Below are 17,536 nucleotides of genomic sequence, written 5' to 3'. Positions count from 1 at the left end.
TGTCAGATTTCCACAGGATATTTTTGCAAAACCACATAGCCTGGAGGTTGTTTGATGTACAAAGATAAGAAAGGCTGACCCATAAGCTAATTGAATCATGCAAATAACTACTTAGCCACAGGAGAGATTCCTACAGGCAGGCTGAGAGCCCACGTGAGGGAGGACAGCTTTGGAGGGCGATCTATTTTGTAAAGTTTACTCTCGCGGTATAACCGCCTCAAGATTAATGGGAATGGTGGCCCTAGACCTTGTTTTGCTTGGCTCTACCAACTGAAATAGTAAAAGTTGTATTTATCATAGACAATTTGCTGCAGCTGATTAACATTAATCTGATTTCCTGTGAGTCAATTTCCTTGAGATATAGTAAACAGGCCAATTACCTGCTCTCCACTTCTTTTATGGTAAAGATTTAGATATTCGTGACAGAGGCGTATGTAAACATATGGGACTCCTGGCTATTTTAATAAAACAAAAACAATGCTTAATCTAATTAAAGTCTTTCTTGGTCTAACATTTTATCAGTCTAGAATTTTAAAGAGTATACTTAGAGAGGGTGTGAAGCTTTTGGGTTTTTTTTCAGTAGCTATCTGAGGCTCGCTCTTTTCAGAGGAACTCTTGCTTGTTCTTAACTGGTATCTCACGGAAGCCCTGAAATGAAGTGAAGGTGACGAGACTGGTTATTCTTTTAATAAATGACAGAAAAGGTCTTTCCATTAAACAAGTGCCGGGGGCATCATCAGGTCAGGAGAATGTGAGCTCCTGGGGCAGAGAGACCTGGGTTCAGAGCGTGGTCCCTTGTTGTCCCAACTCTGTGACTTTACGGCATTTGCTCAACTTTTACGAGCTTTACTTTCCTAATCTCTGCCAGTGGGGCGAATAGCTTCCTTGTGGCATTCTTAGAACGCAGGGATCAGGGGAGGACATGCCACAGCGGTCCAGGAGCCGGTCAGGAGCGCGCCCAGAGAGAGCCGTCGGTCGGTAGGGGCTCGTCCTCCAGTCCCTGCTTCCCCGTCATTTCCAAGTCCCTCTGTGACCGGGGCAGCTTGACACACCCCAGCCCGCTCCCGTGGCGGTGGAGTTAAGACATTGCAACATTTAATCATGAAAGCAAAAAGTTTATTCATGTTTGAAACTACATAGAGCTACCACGAGGAAGACTTTTTCAATCCAGGGTGTAATCCAGTTAGAAAGGAACACGAAACATTTTTAATACATTAGAATCACCGCCACAAATTATTTTCATGACTCAATCAGTTTCAGAATCGCATACAATACAAAAAGAGAGGAAGGAGGGGGGGGCCCCAGCGCGCAGGGTAAAGTGTACAGTACCGAATACTGGACTCTGAATGCATCACGATCGGCGCCGCTTTTTTTTCTTTTTTTCTTTTTTGCATGGATTAGTAACAAGATGAAGGACATTCAAAATGCTTTCTCAGTATTTACAACAGTTCTACTGATCCCGTGTTCATTGAAGACCCAATGTTTCCACTCTCGGTTTTTTAAAGGTTGCAAATGCAACCCTGATTTTTTTTTTCTTTTAAAAGATTACAATGTACAATTACATTTTATGAAGGGAAACAAAGAGTTAATTACAAGATGCAAAAAGGTAAGAAAGAGACGAACTACAGCGTGAGTATTGTTCAGAGGTAGTAAGTGAGCACTCTAAGCTACAGAACATGTTGAAATTCTATTGGTTTGTATGAGTTCGCATGAGGTAATCAAGCTGTGTTTTGATTGGTGAGATGTATAAATACTCTTTTGCTACACTATATACAACACTCCAGAGAGCAGGGCCCTTGCCGATGCCCAGAGGACGGAGCAAACCTTGACAAGCCCGTGCAGCACCCAGCGCACACCGTACAACCCCAGACAGATCTCGTGTTCACCTCTATCAGCAGCAAGCATCTTCATTCCCCAGAACAATCTGGATCCATAATTTAATTACCGAGCAGACTCTGGGCACTGGTGCTTCCAGAGAGAGAAAAGATGCTACCAGTCTCTGATCTAATTATAACATAAGAGATCGAAACACAAACGTGACCAGGAAGATTCTTAAACAAACCATCGTTAACAGAGATAGCCAAACAGCTCCTTTATTCCAACCCCATTAGCGATATGAAAGAAAGACAATCAAAGTCTGGGATGGAAATATGCGAGAAAGTCAATTTAGGTGAGGTGAATCTTTGCATCTGCTTTAACGATTGAGGTTTAGCATATATTGTACTTTTTACCCTTAAGGCCAAGTAATTGGCAACTGTGAGACCATTAATGTAAAATATCGATAATAAATTATGATAAAATAGCTACAGGACTGTCAACAATGTTAAATCTTGGCCTAATTGGATAAAGTGCTTTTTTAACATTGTGTGTTTTTAAGTATAAATACAAATGATTATGATTCCTTAAAAAACGGATTTACCAAGTTCTCTAATAAGACAAGGTTTTACAGTAAAGCTGTGGACGGTGGGCTACAAAAACGCTTTCCTTTTCCTCCTGTTGCTCTGAATGCACGTATTGAGGCATGTCAGCTCAGGGAAAAGTGTTGCCGGAAATTAGTTAGAGGTATCCGAGTGCACGCTTCCTGGGCCTTCTGTAGGGGAAGTCACGGAAGACGGAGTTGTTGCGTCCTGCCAGCCTCCATTAGCCTGAAAGGAGAAACACAGTTCACCGGGTGCGCGTCTCCAGATTAATTCTCCTCCCCAATTTCAAATACCCAGATGACAACGTGAGAGCAAAGCTACATTAGCAAAATGTATTTTCTAAACCCACTTTGGCAGGAGTTTGAAGCATGTGTTAAAGTGGGATTAAATGCATGTAAAACAAATCCATCCCACCAAGTAAAGTCTTGGCAATAAATCAGCTCGCTGAAGGAGGGCCTCGGCGAGCCTCAAGCTGGCGTGCGGCTTGGCCTTTGATTGGCTGTAAAAAATAAAGTGACTCGGAGAGAAATCTTTTCGAAAGGGAGCAGTGGAGAAGCTCGATGCGATGCCTCCGCCAGACCTCAGGCTCCACGAAGTATAAACTTCAGCCCAGCTGAATCCCCGTTTCCATAGAGAAGAAGGTGCCCCCCCCCCCGCCTTCCACGCACGCCTGACAGCCAGCGACTGTAACCCTTGGAAAATGAAGGCCAGAATTTCCCTCCAAATAGCATCTTCCGGAATGAAAATGCATGAACTGCGGAGGAGCCCACTATTCACATCTGTATTCCAATTATCTCTAACTGGAGCGCCTCTCCGGGAGGTTGCTCCGGCTCCGCACGTGCCGCTGGCCCTTCCCGCCTCGGACGGGCGTCGCGGTAGCAGTGCTCAGAAACAAATTCGCCTTCTGTCTCGGCCCATAGAGGCAATTGCTGAAATCAATGTCTGATCAGATTTCTGCTGTGGCAGACAGCTTGTCGCTACATATTTTTATGTCAGTCAAGAAGAGGGAGGTGCTGGGCTCGTGAGTTGGGGAACACTGAGTGGAAGTGACGGGGCGGGCCTTTCTGGAGAGAAGGCGAGGGGGAGCGGGCTGCCACCCAGTGCCTGCGGCTCAGACCCGCCTCCCGCGGTGCTGTCCCCAGACCCACACCTCCCACGCCCGTGTTGAGGTGGGTCAAGAGGCGTCCCCTGCCTCTTTCACCTCCGTCGGTGACTTCTCCCATGAGTCCACCTAAAAAGGCTTCTTTTTTTTTAAAGATTTTATTTATTTATTAGAGAGAGAGAGAGAGTGCACAGGCAGACACAGTGGCAGGCACAGTGGCAGAGGGAGAAGCAGGCTCCCTGCCGAGCAGAGAGCTGGATGTGGGACTCGATCCCAGTACGCTGGAATCATGACCTGAGCCGAAGGCAGTTGCTTAACCAACTGAGCCACCCAGGCGTCCCTCCTAAAAAGGCTTCTTTGAGGCCTGTGCCACTGGGCCTGAGAGAACTCCACCCGGGTCCCCGCCCAGCCCGGCTGCCTTCTAGGTGAGCTTTGTGCCTGGTGGGCCCGTCCCTTTCTCCCAGGGTCACTGTTCTTGGAAGGCACCTTTCCTGCCTCCAGGACCAAGAGAAAGGGAGGGATGGGGGCAAACAACGACGCAGAAAAGAGCCAAAGGGAAAAGGATTTCTCGGGCTGGAGGCCTATCAGATTCCGGCCAGGAAAAAGGGAACGCCGAGGCGACGCGTTTCCGAAGCCTTGGTTGTGCGGGCTGGACGGTGACACGCGCACGTGTGCTGGTGGGACTCTAAGCCATCCTCTTCTCTATCTAAACGGTAAGCTGTTTTTGCCCCTCAGGTATGAAAATCTACTTAGAAAAAGAAAAACTCTTACACAGATACAAGTCTGAAGATATTCCATCTGAAGTAAACATCATTCCTCTTTTATCCAAATTTATAAACAACAAATGTACAATATTTTTACCCAGCGTGGCAGCTGGAGGAGAGGTTGTCAGCAAGCATTCTTTTTTTCAAAATAAATTAATCCTTCCTCTGGTGGTTTGAGATTATGCAGTGTATTATACAACAGCGCCTTATCAAGCCTCATCAGTGAAGATGGAATTCATGTCTCTAAAATGCTGCAGGCAATCACAGTTTCATATTTTATCATGTTGATAAGGATATCGCACATTCTCTGAAGCATTTCAAAACACTTAAATGAAAAAGGAGAAATGCAACTAAAAGGCTTTTTATATGGTTTGTTGTGGGTTATTATGAGTTATTTATAAACCCAAAAAGAAAGATTTGACATTTCAAATGTAAAAGATTTGAGTATTTAATGGTCCTTTCTTTCCTTTACAATTGAACATCCTCAATCACTTTTTCAATCATTAATATTTACTTTCTCAGCAAGCGAAGGCCCTAAAAAGGGAGAATTTTGTCCACTTTCCTCCTGACTCTACCACCATGCTTTGAGCAGTTCGTTTCTTCCCAAAGTCTGGAATCCCAGATTCTGTCCTCTCCTGCCCTCCCTAGCTCCAGCCTGATGCCCCAACCACCACCTCCCTACCGCGGCTCCCTTTCCAGACCTGTGCGTTCTGCCATTTTCCATCCATGTCAGTATAGGGTAAAAGTAAAGTTTTGGTGAATTGGTTACACAAGCTAAAATGATTTCTTCCATAATTTAAAAAAAAAGTGCCACTAAAAGTGCTGAACATGTTTTCTATCCCCCATCGACAATGAAGCCAGCTTGCTCCTAAGAACAGAATTCTTTGTTTAGCTTGGTCTGGGGCCCTCCAAGTTTGTCCCCTTCATGTGGGCTTTGTGTGGGAATATTTTCTGCTACTTGATTTGAAGATAAATGACCTGCTTTCCACCATCTCCCTGGAACACAGCACAGCCAGTAGGAGATGGCATCTTAACGGGCCAACGTTTGAGTTCCCTATTGATGACAGAATGCCAGCCGCCACTTTGGGCATTTGTGAGGACTTCTAAGTGCATCTGGGTAACATTAAGTGTTTGCATTCATAAAACGAAAGTGCAGTAAAAATGCTGCCTTCCCCACCTGCGAACAAGATGAGAAGCCAAGTCAAATGGCCATTCATTTATTTATTAGTCACTGTTTACCTGACGCTGTTCCTACAGCTCTTCGAATCTGGTTCCCCAGGGTACTCACATTTAAATTATGTGGACTGTACAGTGAATTTCCTCCAAGACCATCACTGTAGCCTCCCGTCTGATTGATAACATGACGGAGGGTATCCACCTAGAAGTGAGACGAAACAAAATTCATCATCCCAAATCTATTAAAACATCATCATTTACAAAAGGAAACAATTTGAATTATGTGTGCCATGAGGGTTTAGCATCTTCAATGAAAGACAAATTTATCAATCAAATGTGACTGGCAGAATTTCAGCAATTCTTTGCATATTTAAACTCACACATCTTTGTTTTTCATGGCAGCCCAACAATAACACCTTCGTGGCAATGCAAACTTTCCATCTACGTGGAAAATGCAAACTTTCCATCTACATCTTCAGCGAAATGTGCATGGCTATGGGTGCAAACTACTTATAAATATGTATACTGGATCTCCCTCACACACATGCACGCATGCGCACACATGCACACACGCACATGCACACCCAAACACACACACACAAGTAGTTGCTCTCAATTAAGAGGATGAGAAAATATACTTTAAGAACTCAGGGGCTTTTTAAATTCTGACTTTAAAAATTTCAGAAATGAAAGAGTGATATATTTTTAAACCACACATACGCTGGCACACACAATTTGTTGTTGTTGCTGTTGTTACCAAAGTAAGATGCACCCAACCCTCTCCATGAGCTCAAGCCAGAGCCGAATGCATTCACAAAGTTTATCAGGTTTGAATCATCAAAAGTCACTGTTCACCTGACTTCTCGTTAAATTAAATGGTGGGGCAGATGGGTCCCATTTGGAAGCACCCAGCACAGGTTCTGCATGGACGTGCAGACCACTTCCACGGGGGTAAGAGTATGGAGTTTTGAGCCCAAACCCTACCCTGCCAGAAAGGCCCCAGTTGGGGCATTTCTCCTACCTGTGATTGCACATTGGCTCCGACTTGGGACCCTTGGTAAGAATCCCCATTCAGACTCTGCATGTTCATGAACATGTCCCCAGAATTTGGGAGGTTAAAAGAACCAGAAGAACCTGGAAAGGAAAGAGTTAAGTAGCTGAATAACAGAGAGCTACACACATAATCCTCAAAGACCTAGAGGCAGGGAGAGGAGAAAAGGTGCAGAAGGGAAAGGTTGTGTACAACATAAAGCATTTCCGGATCTAAGAAGATGGAGGGCAACTCCAAAGAGGTAGGTCCTGCGGTTCATTTTGCAGCTAGGAAAGTCCTACCAATGGGGAAGCCCAAATAAGAAACAAAGAGGAGACGGAAGCGAACAGGAAAACACCCAGCAGCCGGCCCCAGGCCGCCCCCTTGTTTGCATTTCTCTCTAGGACTTGGTCGTTAAGTGAGTTCTTCACCGTCATTAACTGTCATGGTGGACAGTCATGTGGAGAAGAAACATTTTTCTGAAGCTCTTAGCCATACACCTTCTACCTAAATTTCATCTGTTCATGTTTCATTAAAAAGCACAGGGGGTGAGGGGTCTGGGGCGAGGGAGGTGATGGGGGAGAGGGCGGGAGAAAGAAAACGAAACAAAGAAATGATAACCCTTCGCTTTCTGAACTTTTAAAGATATATTTAAAAGATCTCCTTAGAAAAGTGCCTTGAATTGCTTCCCAAGTCCATCTGCCTGGACTGGCTGCACACCGTTCACGGTTACCCAAGTTCCCTGTCATGTATAGATGTTTCTAACTCCATCATGAACATCACATAAAATGTGGCCCAAATGTACCACGATATTGCAGACACTGCATCCGTGTATGAGGCACGGCACGCCTCACGGCTCATCACCTACCAAGTCAGCATAGATGCTAAAGAAATGCCAAGAAGGGCAGCAGGCTGGAGTCTGCAGCCGTGTTAGGTAGGAAGCACAGCTGTACCCCAACATTTTAGCTTCATTACGCACAGCACCAGGTCACCTTCCCACTTCCGCTATCTCCTTCATTCTTTGACAAACCACTATGGACCTTAAAATGATACATGGAACAATATAGTTAAAATATTTATTAGTGATAGCACTCTGCATAACTGCTGAATTAAAAACCACCATGAGGTGTAAATAAAGGTTCCAGAATCTACCAGTAGCGAGTAGCACTCGCTATGAACAGTGGGTTTATGGACTCTGGCCATCCACTTTCTCGCCCGGCCCTAGAATAAGCCCTCGTTTTAACATAAATCTTCCTTTATAACTCCACTGGGTCCTCAGTAGGGCTCCTGTGTCCTGGCCTGTGGGACCGGGTTTTGTGGCACAAGGCTGCCCGAGCCAAGTAGGGAGTGAGCGGCTAGTACGCACCAGAATTTGGCGTGGTGGGCGAGTTGGTCTGGTTGTTCTGAACAGCGGCGGCAACTGCGTGTGCGGCCGTCACGGCAGTCTTTGCGGCATAGAGGTTGGCTTCTTCCTGAAACTTGCCGATATTCTTCTTGTACCTGATTCGTTTGTTGCCAAACCAGTTGGATACCTACAAATCGCAGGGACATGAGTGAAGGGGAAGAGAGGTCAACCTTCCAGCAATAACCGTTGGACACCAAGGGGACACCTTGGGAGACACTAAGTTCTTAACTTACACCATGGTTTTCGAGGTTGACTTTTGCTTTCTGCAAACCTCGACACTCAGAATAACACCACTTCTTGGAGTTAGTGACAGTCACATTAAAAAGGACAGGGGCACTGTTCACAAAAAGTATTCAGTTGGTATATACTGATCGGTATTTAAGTGTTCAGTCCCCCTAAAAAGGAGCTGAAAATACTAAAGGGAACATCTGTTAAGTTAGGTAAATAATACATTTTTGTGAAGGAATGACTTCTTGCTTTTGGGTCTGGAACGATTTTGGCAGTTGGACAGTAGAATCGTGTTTGGTCTGCTGAAAAGAGTAACATCAATTAATAATGGATGAATGACCCCTTTGTCTCCTGTCTTAGAAGGTTCTGTGTGTCTGCCAAGATGGCTGCTCAAGCTCGGCCAGTTACCACATGAGAAGGTCACAACTTGAAATTCAAGTAATTCCAATAAGGTCAAATGCAAATACAGGGAAGCAGCTCTGATTTCATCAGGTGGAATATACTTGTGTCTTTTACATACTACTTGTGACGTCAGCCCACGCAAGTAGAAGAGCTTTCTAAAGAGGAACTTGGCGACAGGAAGATTTCATCACATTTCACTGACAGCAAAACTTCAGCCCAAGACTCATTGCTCATAGTCACGTGACGTGTTCAGGCACCTATAGCTGAGCTAGATAAAGAAACAAAACCCACGCAGCAGGTTATAAAAAGGTACCCACCTGCTATATAAAAGGTTCTGACCTCCCTTTTGCTAAAGTAACAGTTTAAAAATACTCTTTAATAATTTCTTAATAATCCGCCAATGGGGCATACTGCTGTGGTATCAGGCTGGGTGGGTCACTGTTTTATTCTGAACAGCTATGCAGAGGCCCTGAGGAAAAATAAGGAGTCGTATGAGCCCTCCAACCCAACTTACACCAGTGGGCACGCTTATTGACCTTCTCTGCCAAGAGTTTAATTGCCTTGGAAATAGAACTCTCATTCTTCAACTTATGGCACTCATCCTTCCAGAAGGAGCCAGAGAACCCTGGCAAGGAAGCCACGTGAGGAAGACAATGTTGGCCTCACCGCTGCTCACATGCTGTCTCATACTGGGGAATGCACACATACACAGGCAGGCACACTTGCTAGGATTCCTGTGGCAACCATGAGCATAGGTTCGTCAGACAGAAACGAGCCAAAACTCACCAGGAAGTAAATATGCTTGAGATCAGGACTTCCTAGCTGCTTCTGTTCCACTATTATTCCTCCTTCCCACATACCCTTTATGGACTGTATATGTCACTTCCTGCCTTCGTATCAAATAGTAGTGGTTATAATAGCTATCATTCGATGACTACCTCCTACGCGTCAAGCATTACGCAGAGCCCTCTGCATCCCTGGGCTGGGTGGCTTACTGAGGTGGTTATACAGCATAACACCTATCCCAAATCCAATGGCCTTTTCTCTCTCCTTCTTTGCTCTTTCAGCAGTGTCTGATATGCTGTGTGTGTGTGTGTGTGTGTGTGTGTGTGTGTGTTCTCCACAACTCAGCTCTTGGCCAAAACTCAACTCTTCTCTCCTCTCCTTGAGCAATCTTATCCATATTAATGATTTCAATCATTGTCTCTGTGTGGATGGCTCCCAGATTTCCATCTCTAGGCCTAACCTGTATGAAGAATTTTGGTTCTTGATTGTAAAGATGTTAACATATAAATGTTTTGCGACAATCTCCAACTCAAGAGGTCTAAAATGGAATTCATGTGTCCTTTAAACCTGCACCTCCTTCTGTTTTCTCTTGTATTTATAGCATCTCCACCTCTAGAAACATGGTATTTCCTACCTTACAAAGTCCCTGATTCTACCGTTGGACAATTCTAACGGATATTCAGTTCTCTATTAGGAACTAAGATCTCATTCACTCTCATTTCTCATCATTGTCCTTAGTTCCAACACCTAGATGGTGATGATATCAGGTTCTCAAACAGTCCTGGGAGACTGAACCCCACCAGGCCATTGGCCTTCTTTGCCCTCCCTTCTTTGAGCCCCATATGCTTGGGGCAGGAGCACATGAGCATCAAATAGGATGTGGCAGTGGGAGGAAAAAGCCAGGAGAGTGTACAGGTGAGGAGGCAATGAGGCCCAGAACCAGGCAGAGCAATAGTTATAGAGAGGGCAGCTATCATGGGGGAGGCATTGGCAGAATTTGCCAAGGACCAGCTGAAGAGGTCAGGGGAGAGGAGGAAGCCAGTGATGATGCTGATGTGGAGCCCAGGCCTCCAAGAACATGGAGACAGAAGCTCTGGAAGGGATTTCTGCACCAGAAGTTAGCCTCAGTGACTCTCAGGATGCAGTCCCATACCAGAATTCTAGGACTCTAAAAACAAAAGTTTTGACTCAAAATTGAAAAAGGACCATAAAGGTATCCGTTCTGATTATGCTCGTTAAAGCAAGTTCCCTCGGACCCTACCTCATGTTTCACAAGCACATTCTCAGCTCAGGAGACAGAACAAGAGAGCCGGTTCTCAAAAAGCTCCTTCAACATACATCCCTCTGGTTTGTCTGAATAAGACCAGCAGGCCTTTGAAAGAGTTAAATATTGAATATATCTACAGTGCAAAGGGAGATATTCCTGGTTGAGAGGGAATATGGCATTTCTTAAGTATAATTAATGAAAATTCCCCAACTCTGAATTTAGCAACAAAGGCCCATCTTAGAATTCTCCTCTTCTAAACAATTCTCTGTTGGATTCTGTACTTTGTAGTTAATATTACCTTGACAATCAGAGAAGCTATAATACATTAATGAAACCTAGCCTGGAAAATCAGATTACAGCTTTATTAACAGTTTCATAATTGAGGAATCTCTGTACCACTGAAGGGTCTCATCTCTAGATACGTAAGAATCCCGTGTTTATGCATACCCCTGGACCAATCAAACAACAGTCATCACTAATAAAGGTTTATTTAATTCTCACAGTAAAATTTTAATATCACCAGCAGCCTGGGGAAGCTTTAGCAAGTGGATTTGCTTGACATCAGATCGTTTCTATGCTGCTAGTCCCAATACTTCTTAATCTTTAATATCAAGGCAATTAAAATTAATGGCCACTCATCCAAAGCTACTGTGGGCAGTGTTTCCTTGACACCAATTGTTTGATGGGATTACCTAGAGGTTAAACTAACAAGCAAGGTTTAATTGGAAGCAATGAAAGAAGCAGTGATCATACGTTATGTTTAACCTGCATAACCACATCTAAATGAATATCTAAAAATGTTAAACTATTTCTCAAATTAAAATATGCACGTCACATTCTGAGATCACAGATTTGGGTACTGCAGCCATCAGCCATTAAGAACAGGCTGCCGCAACTAAGATCAGTGTAATTAATGCACGAATCGACACCTAAGTTCAGGAATTTCTGTCACCTTTTAAAAACAGATGGGTACAATTAGTTGCAAATGAAATCTCCACCCTCACCCTGTAGGAAGCACCAAAAGCCACGGATCACATGCGTCCCTCCTACACGGTTCGCACCGTGGAACCAGGCCGTACACATGGGACAGTGAGCAGAGCAGAGCCTGCGCCGTCTCGGAGCTGGAATGGTCTGTATGTTGGTCCCAGAACAGAAACGCAGGCAGGAAATTGGTGGAGAGAAAGGGAATATGCTGCCCCGTGCTTCTCTTTTGAGCCATGTATCAAGGATTCATGACTCTGGACTGTGCAGAAGGCAAGGGGCCAGGCAAGATTTTAAGACCAATTAAAAATGACCAAAAAAAGAGAGAGAGAGAATAAAAATACAAGTACACACCTCCTTCTATTCATGGTCACACCTCCTAGACTGTGAGCCTTTGGCAATTGGGGAAATGAGTAGGGAACATTCTGCAGGCTGCTGATTTTCCGGGGCCCCTCTGCAAGGCCAAGAAGTGGCCAGAAACATTTCCGGGCTCACCGTTTACTAGAGCCATGCGTTTCCCTAACTCAACCCAGCAGCAGACTGCCAATAACTTTTAAAAGGTCAAATATTTTTATATGTGGAATCTAAAAAAAAGACAAACTCATGGAATTGTTGGGTATGTTAATGACTTAGCCTGTGGCAGTTATCTGATGACTACTACCTGTTGCTATCTCCCATGTTATACCAACAAAGAAACAGGAGACCCAGACTACGCAGGTCGCCCAAAATCAGACAGCAAAGTGTCATAGTTCCAGGTTTCAACACCAGGATTCCCCATCTGTTTTTTCCTTTTTAATATCAGTTGGGATGTTTACTGAGTGTTTATTATGGTCAATACTGTACTTTGTGGCATGAGGAGATAGAAGAACAAATAAACATGTACCTCTACCTGCCTAGAATTTGCAATCTGATGATATAACAATGCAAGATGCTCAAAACAATTCATAAAAATTGCAAGATGGTGGTGATCACACACCCAGCTGTACAGTACAGATTCTACGTGCAGCAGGGATCTGGAGGAAGAGATGTGCCAGCAGGTCTGGGAAGTCAGAGGAGATTTCGGAGGGGAGGTGGGGTCTGAACTGGACTTAGCTTCAATTCAACTCAACAGTATTTTTACTAAGACTGCCTATTTCTGGGGCACAAACCTCTAGAAGCTCTGTTGACACAAACAAGCCAAAAAAGTCAGTTGCTACCTCCCTCCTTCCTGCTATGTAACTTAATTCCCTTTCCCCCCTCTCAAACTCTAAACCCTTTTATTGTAGTAGTGAGAGAGGAAGGAGAAACCATTCTATAGGAAAAGAGGAACAGAGATCCAAGGAGTGTCTCTGAAAGAAGGGACTTTGGAGTGGAGGACTAACAAGAGAGGGCCATTTCCACCGGGGAGAATGAGGCACAGCAAGGGGCACTTAGGCACAGGTACCAAGGGGTGGGCACGCATAAAGGCAGGAGCAGCAGGCTCTGGGCTCTGGCTATGGTCCAGGACAAGGGAGAGTGTTGTTGCCAGGGGAAAGCCTAAAGAGGCGCCCTGCAAGCCATCTCACAGCTCCCTCCTGCAGGGCCTCACTAGGTGGAGAAGTAGTGGAGGGAAGACAAAGGAGGAGTCTGAGAGTTCTAGGAAGTCCAGTGGGGAATGGGTTCAGGTGAGGACACCTGACGCCGGGCAAGGCAGCCTTCCCAGCAAGGTACCTGTCCTGTGTCAGTGGGCGGCACAGTTTTTGCTGGAATATTCCCTAAAGAATTTTTGAATAATCAGGTACCCGCTTACACATATTTTGTCTTTTGCACATTTCTGAAGTTGATATCTACAATTTTTCATTATAAGTTTATACAGTTGTAAACAGTGTTATTTCAGTTTGTCATAAATGTTGACATTTTAAAATAAAACTGTAACACTATTTTTTAAAATGTATCCAACCAAATTTAAATAGCAAAGCAATTTGATACCACAACCCATTTCAAAAAATACATAAACTTGCTTTTCTTTAACAGTAAGAAATTTTGCATTCTCTTTTGTTCTTAGAAGTGTATTTCCATTACATTTCCCTTCCACATTCTCCTAATACAAAATACTTTTATGTTCTACAAAAAAATGGAAATTGAAAATTGTTTTATTTCCCATATTATAAGGTTCTACATGTTTAATACATCTTTCTGGATTAAGCTATCATTACAATTAGTCTATAACTGATCAAAGCAATACAAAGACTTATTCCGATAAATAAAAGTACTTGTTTTGACCATCAAAAGTAGAGTAGTTTTTTTTTTTATATCACACATATATTTCTTAATGACAGGGGTACAGGGTTATAAAGCACTGATTGAAGGTGGTTCGGTTAACACCAGTATTTTATACAATTCTTTAGTGGGGACCAGAGAGTGTCTCACCCTTTGGGGCAATAGGCCATCATATAGGGTGGGAGATTTCCTTTCATCAAAGTGGAAAAATGGCAAACAATAAAGTGGAAGAGGGAAAAAACCCACATAATGCTTCCACCACAGCCGCCTTCTGAGGCTCATGGATTTTAAGAAAGAGTTTATACATATATAAGGAAAGCTGGTCACCATGCCCTAACACCTTCAGGCACTTTGTGGACCATGTATATAACCAAATTCAAGACTGTTGTCTTAAGTGAATAGGCTAACTCTGGTTTTACTTCAACTTTTTTGTGTGAGTACAGTGCAAAAGCCCTCTGATAGGGTGTGCTTATTAAAGACCTCTGGCTATAAAAGTGGGGCTCATTCAGGCAACCACTTCCATGTGTCACCATGACCTTTTGGAGCTAGACCAAGAACGAATTTGTCAGCTTCAGGAAATCAAAAACAGTGTGATTAAAGAAGGAAACCTAAGGAGATAGACATAGTTTACTTAATATTTAGCATAATCTTTCTGGAGAGTAAGCCAACAACTATGCAGAGACCCTTTGAATCAGCATTACTAAGACATTACCTTGAGGAAATATTCAGAGGTATATGTGCAAAGGGATTCACTACAGTCCTATTTATACTAGGAAAAAAAAGGAGATTTATAGCACATCTGTATAATGGGATATGATCATTGATTAAAAATCATGTTGAGGAAGAATATTTATTGACATGGGGAAATACTCACAATATATTATAAAGAGGAGCAAAGGGCATTTTTTCTTTCATATGGCATGAGATTTGGGGGGTAAAAATACTCACATATGCGCAAATGCACACACATACACACACGCATATGTACAGGAAAAAAGTATTAGGACCCACACACCACTCAGAATGTGATTATCTTTTAGAGTGGATTTATAAGTCATTTCTATGTGTTTTCCTATGTGTTTTCAAATATTATCCAAATTGATTTCAGATAAGCAGGTATTTTTTTTTTTAATTAGAGAAATGTACTTTACAGTGAAAAAAGGAACCAATCTGCCTCTTAAAAATATTGTTTAGGGGGCGCCTGGGTGGCTCAGTGGGTTAAAGCCTCTGCCTTTGACTCAGGTCATGATCTCAGGGTCCTGGGATCGAGCCTCGCATCGGGCCCTCTGCTCTGCGGGGAGCCTGCTTCTTCCTGCCTCTCTGCCTAGTTGTGATTTCTCCCTGTCAAATAAATAAAATATTAAAAAAATATATTGTTTAGAAGTCATTTAACAATCTCCAGAAGTACACCAGGCCCTGTGCTGGCCCACACAACCACAGGAATCAACAGTCCCATTCCTGTATTCTATCAGGAGGATAAGCTTGGCAGGTCCGAGAATTCTTGAAATAATTAAAATCAGACACTTTTTGTAAATCTCAAGCCGTTAAAATTTCCCAGACTGCTTTGAAAACTCCATGTTCAAATTACGAAGCTAAACCATCTACAATGTCTGTACAGTCACTGTAAGCCAGTTTATTAATTAGTTAGCATTAATTGTATCTTATATTTCACATTCTATGATGACATTTATCATTTTAACAACAATGTTAAATAAAAGAGAAAAATTACTACTTCAAGACTTAATCTTGAAGAAGCAGAAATGCAGCACTTCAGAGTTCATCCTTAGTTTTGCTTCCTCGCATAAAACACATCAGGGAGAGGATCAGCATTTGTTTGGAAAAGAAGCAGATGACACGAAAACATCATTACTGAGATTAGAAAACTGAAAATTTATGAAGCACAAATCTTAGAAAAATTTGCCATTGTGTTTCCCCTGTTTACTTGTGATGCATACTTTATGTACTGTGCCTAATTAAATGCAACAGATTATGAAATGTTGAAATGCCAAGTCGTGTATAATGGAACATGTAGCATATTTACATGGTAAACAATTTTTACCTCTAATAAATAGTTTCCCCTAATCAATATGTTTTCATCCCCATTATGTGATTCAATTTGAAATGAGGGATGGGAGCCAGATACTGTTCAATTTTTAAAGTTAATGGTGTTAATAAGCTAAATCTCATTCCACTCCTCTCCTTCCCAAGGGTGCACAGTCAAGTTTATATAAGGACAGGACGGCTGGACTCACCGTAGATAACCATATGTGTGCATTCCCTTGAGAACCCAGAGGGCAGCTGGAGCGAGAGCCCGACAGCCAGACAGACCTGGGTGTGAGTCCCTGCTCTGTGATTTCCTAGCTGTGCTACCTTCATCGTGCTAAGGTTCTCTCTTCCTGGCCTGCAAGATGGAATAACCATACCCATTCCCATTCCTAAGGGGGCTGTCAAGAAAATTAAATGAAAAAACATGTTAAAATGCCAAGGACTGTGCCTGGGATGTACTAGGCACCCTCCAAAATGCTACCTTTCCCTTTCTTAAAAAAGAAGCCACAACAACAAACCCTCTGTGGGCTTTGCTTGCTCCCTGTAGTCACTAAGGTCAGGGTACCTTTTCACAGGAACGTTGGATCCTGGGAGAGCCAGTCCACACTCCCAGTGCTGGAGGAGGAGGGGGGAACTGGCAACATGGAATAGGCAGCAGTGAGAGAAGAGAAAAAGGGGTGCCCCCTGCATAATGGAGCATAATAAACTTCCTACTAGAGGTCGATAACACCCAGACCGAAAGCTATTGTCCGCCACACATCTCTGGGCCAGGGTCATGCACAAAGAGCTGATAGCAGTGCCTGAACCTCCTCATCCCTCCTCACTCCTGTCCCAACATAACCACATGCAAGACAATGCACTGGACCGAGAATCTGTAGGAAACCGGGGTTTGGTTTCTCTTTGTACGTATATTTATAGCAGCAGCCATTATGGAGAGTTCATTATTACCTGCATTATCTCATTTAGCCCCCTCAAAGACCCAGTCTCACAGACTTAAAAACTGATGTCAGAAAGTTTCTATAACTTGCCTGAGGTTACACAATCTTTCTTGTCCCTTTCCTCCTATGCCTTATCTAATAAGACCTGTTTTTTCTTAGTACTCTGCAGAAACTGTTTACTCAATTTTATCTCTTTTCCATTGTATTAAGTGGCTAGGGCTACAAGAGCAATATTCTACCTTGTGAGTGCAAAGTATCCTGGCTCCTTTAGGGTTCAAATGTGGGCTAGCCCAGAAATCCAAACCATTATTTTTTTTCTTTTTAGGAAGTAAGTTTCAAATTCCTAACAACTAACTTGAAAACCAACTTGTGAAACACAACCCACTTCTAATGAGGGAAATGAACAAACAGAAATTCAGTTTCCATAGTATCTGAAATAATCTAAAACAGATTCACTTGTCAAGTACTGTTGTTTTTTTTTTTTTTTTAATTTGAGGACGTGAAAAATTTTATGGCCATAATGTACTGACACCTTTACAGTTTGGCTTGGCCCTTTCTACTCTATGCATGATAGACTGATAACTGCTCATGACATTCACAAAGAGGCTCATCTGCAAAAGTATATAAAACGTCAGCCTCGCGGCCATAGTACACAGAGAACAGATGACACCGTTCATCTCCCTAAAACACGTGCTTCAGGGTGGTTCTAAATTGCCACAGATGATGTTTTCAGCTAAAGATTCTTTTCTTTAA

The 17,536-nt window shown here is 43.2% G+C and overlaps 1 protein-coding gene across 1 annotated transcript in view; it reads right to left on the bottom strand.

Annotated features, from left to right (window-relative positions):
- Window positions 1–1,097: 1,097 nt before the first annotated feature.
- PBX3 (PBX homeobox 3) overlaps window positions 1,098–17,536 on the bottom strand; it is a gene marked incomplete at its 5' end in the record, with an annotated part of 212,221 nt that continues 195,782 nt past the window's right edge. Inside the window, 4 exons of the mRNA XM_080819906.1 lie at window positions 1,098–2,645; window positions 5,575–5,664; window positions 6,484–6,596; window positions 7,859–8,024. Coding sequence (XP_080676032.1) covers window positions 2,553–2,645; window positions 5,575–5,664; window positions 6,484–6,596; window positions 7,859–8,024 — 462 coding nt within the window. The 3' untranslated portion in view covers window positions 1,098–2,552. The remainder of the gene's footprint in view (window positions 2,646–5,574; window positions 5,665–6,483; window positions 6,597–7,858; window positions 8,025–17,536) is intronic.

Source organism: Martes martes, assembly GCF_963455335.1.
Source record: "Martes martes genome assembly, chromosome: 12".
Classification (NCBI taxonomy): domain Eukaryota; kingdom Metazoa; phylum Chordata; class Mammalia; order Carnivora; family Mustelidae; genus Martes; species Martes martes.
The sequence above is the reverse complement of the archived record's forward strand: the minus strand, read 5'-3'. Positions and strand labels throughout refer to the sequence as shown.